This window comes from Myotis davidii, unplaced genomic scaffold (assembly GCF_000327345.1).
Source record: "Myotis davidii unplaced genomic scaffold, ASM32734v1 scaffold441, whole genome shotgun sequence".
Lineage (NCBI taxonomy): Eukaryota > Metazoa > Chordata > Mammalia > Chiroptera > Vespertilionidae > Myotis > Myotis davidii.
In genome coordinates this window covers 1722626-1733901 of record NW_006291818.1, presented here as the reverse complement: position 1 = coordinate 1733901, position 11276 = coordinate 1722626, and the positions used below count along the sequence as shown (strand labels likewise).

At 36.9% G+C, this 11276-nt stretch overlaps 1 protein-coding gene across 11 annotated transcripts in view; it reads left to right on the top strand.

Annotated features, from left to right (window-relative positions):
- TCF12 (transcription factor 12) overlaps nucleotides 1–11276 on the top strand; it is a 357822-nt gene that overhangs the window by 271354 nt on the left and 75192 nt on the right. For all 11 annotated transcript variants that reach the window (XM_006765238.2, XM_006765233.2, XM_006765234.2 and 8 more), the window contains one exon: nucleotides 1428–1480. In XM_006765238.2, coding sequence (XP_006765301.1) covers nucleotides 1428–1480 — 53 coding nt within the window. The remainder of the gene's footprint in view (nucleotides 1–1427; nucleotides 1481–11276) is intronic.

Sequence of the window (11276 nt, the reverse complement as noted above, 5' to 3'; positions counted from 1 at the left end):
AAAACTAGCATTCAAAATTGAAGGTCAGATAAAGAGCTTCACAGATAAGGAAAAGCTAAAGGAGTTCACCACCACCAAACCAGTATTATATGAAATGCTAAAAGGTATTCTTTAAGAAGAGGAAGAAGAAGGAAAAGGTGAAGATAAAAATTATGAACAACAAATACATATCAACAAGTGAATCTAAAAATCAAGTGAATAAATAATATGATGAACAGAATAAACTGGTGAATATAATAGAATCAGGGGCACAGAAAGGGCATGGACTGACAATTCTTGGGGAAAAAGGGCTTTCGGGGTGCGGGAAGAGACTGGAGAAAAATTGTATACCTATGGATGAGGACAGGGGTGGGTGGGGGGTAAGGCAGAGAGTCGGGTGGGAATCGGGTAGAGGGGAGCTATGGGGGAAAAAGAACAACTGTAATAATCTGAACAATAAAAAGTAAAAAAAAAAGTCATACAAAATGAAAAAAAAAAAAAAGATTCCCACCCCGACTTTAAATGGGTTTCATTCTTAAACAACCCCATGTCTTTCATACCATCTATGACTCAGGGAAAGACCATGCTTGTTTAATTCCCATTTTTACAGTTTTCAAAAATAAATTATACTTTACATTAGTTTTCTTCTGCTTTCTCTCTGTTTAATAGCAAGCACTTCTGAAAAATCCTGAATTTGATCCATTTTTTGTGAAATATTAGAAAGCTGTACTTATCACCCATATTTTTTTTTACAATAAATAAGTTTTAAATTTTAAATTTTACAGATAGTAAAATTAAAATACCAAGGCTGAGTAGGCAAATGAAAGTATTCATGTTTCCACTTATACTAATCATTTATGTCTTAGAAAGAAATACACTTTCTCTGTGTAGTTATTTCTTGGAAATAGATATAAACATCCAAGGGTAAATTGTACCATAATTGGTGCTGAAGTTGCAGTTGTAACCACACATTGTTAAAGTAAACTGGTTTCTCAGTGTGATGTGGACACTAAATTTATGTCTCTGTTAAGGAATTATGTTATGAAAATCAACTCCTGCACGGAATACCCCTCTGCAAATGAAACTGAGATAAATGATATAAAGTGCCTAGTATAGAGTCTAGACACAGTAATTGGTACTTAAGAAATATTAATTCCCTTTCCTCACATATGCTTATTGGTTTGTTGTTTTCTTTCTTATTTCACTTTGCTTGCCGTCATCTTTCCAAATTTATGGAATATGTATTTCAGAATATATGACTTCATTAGGACCTATTCTGTACTGGAACCGGTTGTGAAGAATGAGCCCCCATCCCTATATTCACTTGCTTACTCCTAAATATTGGAAAACAAGAGAGGCAGTAGGAGGAAAAATTATTTCCTGTTCATTTGAAGTCTGATTTTTTTCTAATACAAATGCTGATGAAATATACTGTTTTTTATGTGCAGATCCTTTGCAAGCAAAGAAAGTCAGAAAGGTGCCTCCTGGTTTGCCTTCTTCTGTAAGTACCCATGTTTTTGACTTTGTGGTAAACAAACTGATTTCAGATATTCAGTGTTTGCTGGGTATAAGGATATATTCGACTGGTGTCATTAAGCACACTTCACACAATCAGTTTGCTACTTAACGGAACCATGCATTGAGATAAATCTGCATTTAATGTTAGGTTTTTAGATTTCTCTGCAATGATTTGTAGCTTACTCATAGACTTTTACTCCATGTCCCTGTCATTTGAATTTCCCTCTTGGGAAGAGGACTAGGCCAGTAGCTGTCAAAGAAGATCTCCTGTACAGGTCTTTTGATGTTTAATTAGTCATTATGTTGCTGAACAGGAGGACAGACAGAGATTAATAGCTGAGAATCTTAGAAATTTACATTTGTAATAATCCCAGTGGAGCTAAAGACATTAAGATTCGGAGGACATGTTCGGCTCAGCTTGCCTCAGTAGGACTGAGGTTATTAATATGCATAAATCACCAAGTCAGATGTTCATTGTGAAGCCCTTGTGGATTTTAAAGCCTTCATTAAGCCTTTCCTAACTTCAGCCTAGCATCAGGAAAGCTTTCAAGCAACTAGTTTGTTGATCCCTCTTTGCTCCAAAATGTATCCTGTGAGAATTAAGAGTGTTCATGAAGGAGGTTGGAAAGATTTGGGGAACAATTATTAATGGTCATGATAATCTAATGCTGTAGGGGTGTTTATGCTATTAAATATACTTTATTCTTTTAAAGAGTAAAAGTATTTGTAAATTAACCTACATCCTAAGTCCACCTACAATTTAAAAATCCCTGGTGTGAGGAGCGAAGATATTTTTTCCTTTCCCTTTGCTTAAAGCAAATGGGGAGTGAGGCCTCAATCCAAAAGCCTGGTAGGGTACATCTCTTTGTTGTGTAAATGGATGTGGGCTTTTATTTGGCAGTACTTAACACATGGGCGCAGGTGCTGCTGCATGAGTCACCGCTCATCGAAGTATACGCAGAATGGAATATCCGGCTTGGCAAGTCGTAATCTAGAAGGAGCAGCATGGATTTGAGCTTTTCATTTTTTATTGAGGCTGAAGTAGAGATATCATCTTTTGGTTGTTTGCTTTCCTTCTTTCCTGTGTTCTTCCCCCGCCTTCTCTTCCATGTGATACATGAAAACTCAAATTTGAAATCCTCTTTGAAAATCAGTTCCAGATGGATCTGAGTTTTATGCAGTCTAGGGCAGCTGTGCTCTGAACCTGCAGCCTACCTGTAAGGTTGGGTTGCAGCTGCAGGCATTCTTAAAAGCTTTTGCTTGCGTAAGCACTTGGGCTACTAGAGGTTGAATAGCTGCTTGATAAACAAAATGAACACAATGCCTCAAATCATTATTCCGGAAGACAGAAATTTTTTTTTTCAGCAGCAGCTAAAAATAGTTGGGCAATTTACATTTTAACAGTTGTGTACTATGCAGGGATAGGTGGTTCAACCATAGAACACATGATTTCTGCTAGATTAACAGAAATCATATTTAAAACTGTCAGAATTGCTAAAATGTAACTGCAATTTTCTTGTAATTTATTGTTATAATTCTATAAGAATGGTAAAAGTTAAATTACATATCAATATTTAGTGGAACTACACATGTAAGGATAAAAACCACATTAATACATGCAGAATTCAACTATTTCCTCATAGTGTGAGATCAATTTTAAGAAACAATTTATTTTTAGTGTTTCATAGTTTTCATTTTTAAGCCAAAAGGGCAAAATGGATAGAACAGCCTGGAAGGAGAATAGACAGTGGAGGTCACTAGCATTCCCAATTACAACAGCATTCACCATATTGTCTCAGGTGTTCAGGAGGAGCCTCAGAAATGGAGAAATTCTGACAAAACCTTGATTCCTTTGAGAACCATTAGGAAATTTCAAAAGTCAAGCCTACTTATATATTGTATTACTAGTTACCTCACTAGGGATTTATTTGATAGTTTTACAGAACAGAATAGAATTCAGTATTTTTAGTTCTATATTTAACATCAACTTCAAACCTGATCATACGACTTTGAAACCATGCTGAAAATAGTATTTACACATATTGAATGCTATGGTTAGGATATATAAATAATAAATGCATTTTAATTAATTGAAAGTATATTTTAGATTGGATTCTATGTTGAAATCTCAAGTTTTTGAAAGAAATATATTTTTAAAATCTTTGAAAACAGATGCCTTGGTAAATAATACCAAAATATACACTTCTGAGAACACTTACAGTTAATACTATTTACCTTTTCAGTGTCTAAAACAATGGGATTTAAAGTCATGGCTTTCTATTTGAATGTTTTACCTGAAATATATGTAATTTAACTGTGTGAATTATTTTTTAAATGGGTATAAAAATGAAAATGGGCTATGTATATTTTGTTTCATGATCATTTAGATATTATACTTCCCAAACTAAACTAGAAACTTGACAGTAACATCTCAGATTTTAAGGTTTGCTGCTTATCCACTCTATCTTTAATCTGTAAAATACATGTTAACTTTACTAAAGACACTGTGAAAGAGTTAGTGTTAGGGGATCTCTGAGCATTTCCCATTGTGGTGACAGAAATTGTCTAAGTCCCAGAGAATGTTAAAATCGCAAGTTCCATTCTCGGGCCAATGTGAGTCATTGTCTAATTTATATTGTGGCCAGGCAGTATTAAAATAAAAGATAAGGCGCTTTGTCAGGTTCTCTGTGGAAAAGCCAAGTGTGTTAAGATGATGGAGGATCCTGGGCAAGTCCAGAAGGGAAAGTTACGGGTCTTAGCAAATGGAATGTGGTTAAAGTGAAAGGGATTATCGGTTGCGAAATGATCTAAAGGTCAGTTTCCCAGGAGAGGGTATCGATTCGATTGTTTGATCAGACCTAACAGTACCACTCATAAAAAATAAATAATAGTCAGGGTAACTTACTATATGCAAGGCATTGATAAACTACATAATCTGACCATAGAGCATTGGTTAGAGGCCTTTTCTTTTTGTAAGCCATGGTATTATATTATTTAGGCATTATAAATACAGACCTCAGTTCCTCTATTTCTCTCTGCAGAACAGCTGAATGGTAACTTCTGTCTGTGGATGAAGGTCCAATAAGGATGTGTTGACATTATTAAAGCAGTATGTAAAATTAGGAGATTGATGTCTGCTCAAATCTACTGGCTCAGTTATTGATTGGTTGGTTGTATGACCAATCATAAAGTTATCCCTTAGGAAGCTTGGAGTGGGAAATCTGAAGTTCTTTCAGAAAATGCTAATTACTAAGGGTTTTAAAACTGATATGCTCAGTACATAACCAGAAAATCACCTGGACTAGGTGGCTCCGTAGATTGGAGTGTCATCCTGTACACCAAAAGGTTGTGGATTTGATCCCTGGTTGGGGTGCATACGGGAGGCAGCTAATCAATGTTTCTCTCTTACATAGATGTTTTTCTCTCTCTTTCTCTCCCAACCCTCTTCTCTAAAAAAATCTATAAACATAATCTAGGGTGAGGATTTATTTTTTTAAAAGCATGTGGGGATCATTTTCTTCCTACTGATGAAGAAATGATGTTCTTAAGCACATTTAATTTTCTACTGGCTTCTCTAGACAGGTTGAAGTATTGAATAAGGTAGACCTTTATAGCAAAAACAGTAGAATGATGGTTAGATTTTGAGAATGCAAACATACATCCTTCAGGGAAGTTACTATCTAGTATGAGAAACAAGCACTCAGTGAATTAATTGCATTGCAATGAGGCAAGTAAAGGTATATACCAAGTGTTCTGGAAACATGGCTTGTGAAAAGGGCATAGAGATGTGAAAAAATAAACATGTGCTCAGGCCACATCTAGAAGTGCAGCATTACTGGATTCTGTACCAAGTACAACCTTTGTACTTTTCCTATAGCAGATACATTCTCCCATTCCAAAAGAGGATTAGTGAATACATAAGACCAGTCAAGATATGAAAGGGGATAAACACTCATGGCAGTCTACCTGGATAAAGGCCTAAAGTATGCTTATGGCCAATAGATCATAGAGGCATTTGTGATTAGTAAGGTTACTTGCGAGTCTCTCCAAAGGCATGGGCAGTACTTTGACTTTGTGGGGTGTTTTCCTTTAGGATTCCTGAATCTCCTTTCCCCTTTGCTAACCACCAACTCTAGTCTTTGTTCTTTGTATACTAGCTGTTTTTCATCTGTATCAGATTTAAGATATAACTGTTAAGGAAATTTTGAAGCACTGAGTAGGGATTGTAGGCAGTTGTGTTTTTTTCCTTAGTAATTTGTGAAAATTGAAACATTTGCAATATATTTGTTAGCATCCTTTACAGACTCGGTGTCACTCTGTTAGAAGTGCAGAACTTACCAGGTGAGGATTTGTAGCCACTATCCTTTGTCATTTCAGTGTTTAGTCTTGGCCACATAAATCTATGATAACTAATATCCTCTTCTTACAAATAAAGAAATTCAGACTTAGAGATGCTCAGGAAGTTGCCCAAGATCACACGTAGAGCCAGTGACAACCTAACAATGTCAAAGACCATTTTCTTTTTATTTGAATGCTAATAATGTATTATGTATCTTGTTTTACTCATAAAATATCATGTTTAGTATATTGAATTTAAAACATAGTTTATTCTTTCAATTATGTTTTTGTTGGTCAAATTTATTTTTAATTGGTTTTGTTGTTTAAGGACCTATCACCAAGGGTTGATGTAGAAAAAGCACAGACTTCCAGATAAGCAGATGATGGATTTTATCTGGCCTCAGCTGCTTTTTATTTTATAACCTTGAAGACATTGCTTTCAAATTATCTGAATACCAAGTTTCTATTTGTAAAAGGAGAAATTAATGCCCATTTCAAATGGTAGTTTGAGGGCATTATGTGCTAGGTGTAGAATAGACACTCAGTAACTGTTCTTTATTTTTGCTAGTTCCTACCATACAGTCTGAAATTTAAAGAAACTTTAGCATTTCATATTTACAAAATTTTGTTGAAAAGCAAGGAAAAATTTGAAAATATAAGGAAAGATGAATTGAAGCTGCTATTGTTGTTTAAAAGCATTCAATTTCAGAAAAGAAACCTGTGAAAGGAAGGAAAATGTATTGAGTCAAATTCTGCTGCCTAGAATTTATACTAATTATTTTAGTTTTCTAAACTATCAAAGTCTATGTCTTTTTTCTTTCTCTTTTTTTTAATCATTGGTTGAACATCCTGTGAGCCTCTGAAGCATTTCTCAGATGGAGAGAAGTATCTTTGCTTTTTATTCTTTATTTCTTAATTTGGTATTAGTATTTCCAAACATATATCTATTTTTAAAATATGCTGCAGAAGATGCAGACTTCTGAAGTAAAAAAGAAGTGAGACACTTTTCAGATTTTTATCACCTGAAAGTTAACACTATCTAGGTGTTAGAATGCCTTTAGACAAATTTCTAAAGTTATATTCTGGTTCAATAGCTTTTGAACATCAAATCCTAGCTGTGCATTAAAATGGCATGTTTCACTCATTTGAAAATAACTAGTTTGCAGTCTCATACGTAGGCTGTTAACAAAATCTATTTGTTTCTTTATCAAATGTTATTCTGTCCTTTGTTCTGTTTTTAAGTGTTTATATATTTGCACACAAAAGCCATTACAGTTTATCAGCTCAAAGTGTATTTTACCATCCCAGCCATCAAGAAAAATATATTTTTCTAACTCTCCCCCTTTCCCCCCTATTACTTTACTGTTTTGAGATGAATCAAAGCAACTTAGATTCTACCTTTTGTTGCTCTGCTACAGACAGGTACAGAGGTCTATATCCTTTGGATTGGTAATTGACTACAGTTTAAGAAATGATGCTTTCCATTTTCCAAAAATATTTATTTAGTTGGAAATGGCTTTTTAAAAAATTTATTGATTTTTAGAGAGAGAGAGAGAAGAAGGGAGGAGGTGGGGGAGGAGAGAGAGAAATCTATTTGTTGTTACACTTATTTATGCATTTACTAGAGGCCCAGTGCATGAAATTCATGCACGGGGTGGGGGTTGTCCCTCAGCCCTATCTGTGCCCTCTCACAGGCCCTGGGGATCGGGCCTAAGCCGACAATCAGACATCCCTCTTGCTGTCTGGGGCTCTCACAGTTCAGGACCCCTTGCTCCTTACTGCCCGCCTGCAGTGGAGGCGGGAGAGGCTCACACCACCACCACTGTGCTCGCCAGCCATGAGCCCGGCTTTTCTGGCTCAGCGGCGCTCCCCCTGTGGGAGTGCACTGATCACCAGGGGGCAGCTCCTGCATTGAGTGTCTGCTCCCTAGTGGTCAGTGCACATTATAGCAACAGGTCATTCCCAGTCATTCTGCTGTTAGGGTCAATTTGTATATTTCCCCTTTATTATATACTAGTAGCCTGGTGCATGAAATTCGCAACTGGCCCCCAGCTGGCCTGCTTGCCCCCAACTGCCCTCCTCTCCTGGCCTGATCTCCCATAACCGCCTCTGCCTAGGCCCTGCCACCATGGTTTTGTCTGGTAGGACGTCCGGAAGGTCTCCTGGTCTAATTAGCATATTACCTTTTTATTAGTATAGACTAGTAGGATTGGCTGATTCTTTTTTAAAATATTTTTTTATTGATTTTTTTTTACAGAGAGGAAGGGAGAAGGAGAGGAATAGAGAGTTCGAAACATTGATGAGGGAGAAACCTCGATTCAGCTGCCTCCTGCACACCCTCCACTGGGGATGTGCCCGCAACCAAGGTACATGCCCTTGACCGGAATCAAACCTGGGACCCTTCAGTCCGCAGGCCGACGCTCTATCCACTGAGCCAAACCGGTCAGGGCAGGATTGGCTGATTCTTGTTATGTGCCCTTACCTGGGAATTGAACCTGTAACCTTAGCATATCTGGAAGACACTCAAACCAATTGAGTTATTCAGCCAAGACCGGAAATGCCTTATTTTTTTCATTAATATGAATTTTGAGTCATTTTTAGTATTAAATTTGAAATATTAGGGGCACTCCTTGAGATAACTAAGAAGATACCCTGAGGTGTTACGACAAAGACCACTAAACCATGTCCAATGAGCCAGCATTTTCATATGCGACTAAATAGAATTAGTAAGACTATTAAGTAGAAAAAGTTAGAATATTAAATCCTGAGGTTGGCTAACCTAAGATTTTTTTAAATAGGCGATGACAAATACTTTCTGGAGCTGGTAGAAATAAATAACGTGGAAAAACTACCAGTGTGGCTCATTTGGTTGGGCGGTATCCTGTGCACCAAAAGATTGCCAGGTTTTTTTTGTTTGTTTGTTTTTATTTTTATTGATTTTTTACAGAGAGGAAGGGAAAAGGATAGAGAGTTAGGAACATCGATGAGAGAGAAACATAGATCAGCTGCCTCCTGCACACCTCCCACTGGGGATGTGCTCGCAACCAAGGTGCATGCCCTTGGCCGGAATCGAACCTGGGACCCTTCAGTTTGTAGGCCGACGCTCTATCCACTGAACCAAACCGGTCAGGGCAAGATTGCCAGTTTTGATACCGGAGTTGGGGGTACGGAGTCCCCTTGTGGGTTCTGGTCCTACGAAGTTTGAAGAATAAATTTGCAGACTAAAAGATTTTAAATAAAAATGTGGAAGTTTATTGGAAGGATAAACAAACTCCCCTGGGGAGGGGTCCCCAAGTGGGAAAAGCCTGCTCTCTCTCTCTCTCTCTCTCTCTCTCTAAAATGGGGGGAAAAAACCAGGAGTCTCTTTGTCTCCTGGTTTATAAAGGTTGCAGCTCTTTGTCTCTTCATGACGCTTTCTAATTGGACCCTTCCTTAATTTATGACCCCCGTGATTTCCTAACTGGTCATACTTGTGCAGAGTATCAGTTTCAAAGGTCAGAGCCCACTGGTGTCCCCTTCTTTTTCTCTCCTTTATCTTGCAACATTCCTCTATCCTCTGAATGTATGCCTTCCTCTTTCTCTTATCTTGTGAAATTTCTCTATCCTCTGTAAAAGTAAGATAAGCATTCTGGTGTGTCCTTTGCATTCCTCTCCCATGGACCTCCCTTATTCCCTAACTGCCTGTCCTGTCTCTAAAATCCTTTCAGTTTGATTGCCTGTCAGCGCATATGCTGGGGTTGTGGGCTCAATCCCCAGTAGGGGGTGTGCAGGAGGCAGCCTATGGATGTTTCCCTCTCACATCAATGTTCCTTTCCTTCTCTAAAAAATCAATAAAAAAACTTTTTAAAAATTTAATAAAGAAATATTACTGTCAGGAGGTAAAAGAGGCTAAAGGGATAAATAATACTGGAAAGAAACTTGACTTTGGGTGGTGAACACACAATACAGTATACAGGTGATGTATTATAGAATTGTATATGTGAAGTCTACATAATTTTATTAACCAATGTCACCCCAATAAATGCAATAAAAAAATTTTTTAAAGAGTACTGGCTATCTGAACCAGTAATGAAAAGGTCAAGAGTTAGAACTATAGAGAAATTGTTACTTCCATTTTATCCATGAAAATAGCAAGTTGAGCATCAGATAGAGTATTCTCAAAGGGTATAGCCCAGGGGTGGGCAAACTTTTTGAGTCGAAGGCCACAATGGGTTCTTAAACTGGACCGGAGGGCCGGAACAAAAGCATGGATGGAGTGTTTGTGTGAACTAATTTAAATTCAAAGTAAACATCATTACATCAAAGGGTACGGTCTTTTTTATTTTTATTTTATTTTTTTAGTTTTATTCATTTCAAACGGGCAGGATCCGGCCCGCGGGCCATAGTTTGCCCACGGCTGGTATAGGCTATGGAAGTCGCTAGGAAGTTAAGATAACAGTGTGTCACGAGGCCTTTAAGACTACTAAGTGTGTTATTAGGCCTTTAAGACTAGAATAATCTTAGTGATTGCACAATAAACAGTATTCTCAGCTCCAGCTTCAGTAGAACTTCATGAATGAACCCTTTAGTTCTTAAACATAAGTTGGAATAGGTTTTTGCTTAGCTCCTATGGCAGACAAACATAGAGGATACACAACAACTGTAGTAGAGTTTCTTATGTCTGGCTGTTAGATAAGCTGTCTCTATTTGAAGGCTGCCATGATATAAAATTTCCAAAATGGTCAATTCTTTCTCTGACCTTATAGGTCAGACTAGCAGAAAAATTTTAATATATAAAGGGAATGGTTCTAAAATTCATTCCAAATTTATATTCAATTTGGTCAGTGAGTGAAAGATTTTCTTTATACATAAGTAAGAAGAAACTGCCACTGTTTATGCTGACAGTAACTACTATTCAGAACAGTGCCAGATTGTATCATTGCAGATAATAAGCTTTTAATTCATAGTTATAAGGTGTTCATTTTTGTGATAAGCCAGTGATGTCTTTGATCTAGTACAAGTAAAAAAGCAGAAGGAAAAGTGACCAGTGAGTCCTATGTATCCAATTGTTTGTACTGATGTGAAGTGGTTGTAGAGTGATAATTGTTATTTTCTGACCTCTTTTTAAAGAAGAAAGAACAGGGCTGAATTTCAGAGCTGGCTTTTAAGGTTTATTGAACTCTTCAGCTGCTAGTTTTTCAACTTGTGGAGACTTCACAAACCAAATATATGGATGTATTCTCTCATGTCAATGTTTCTTTCCCTCTCCTTTCCTCTCTCTAAAAATATCAATAAAATATCTTTAAAAATTTAATAAAGAAATATTACTGTCGGGAGGTAGAAGAGGCTAAAGGGGGGATAAATAGTAATGGAAAGAGACGACTTTGGGTGGTGAACACACAGTACAATATACAGATGATGTATTATAAAATTGTACATGTGAAACTTACATAATTTTATTC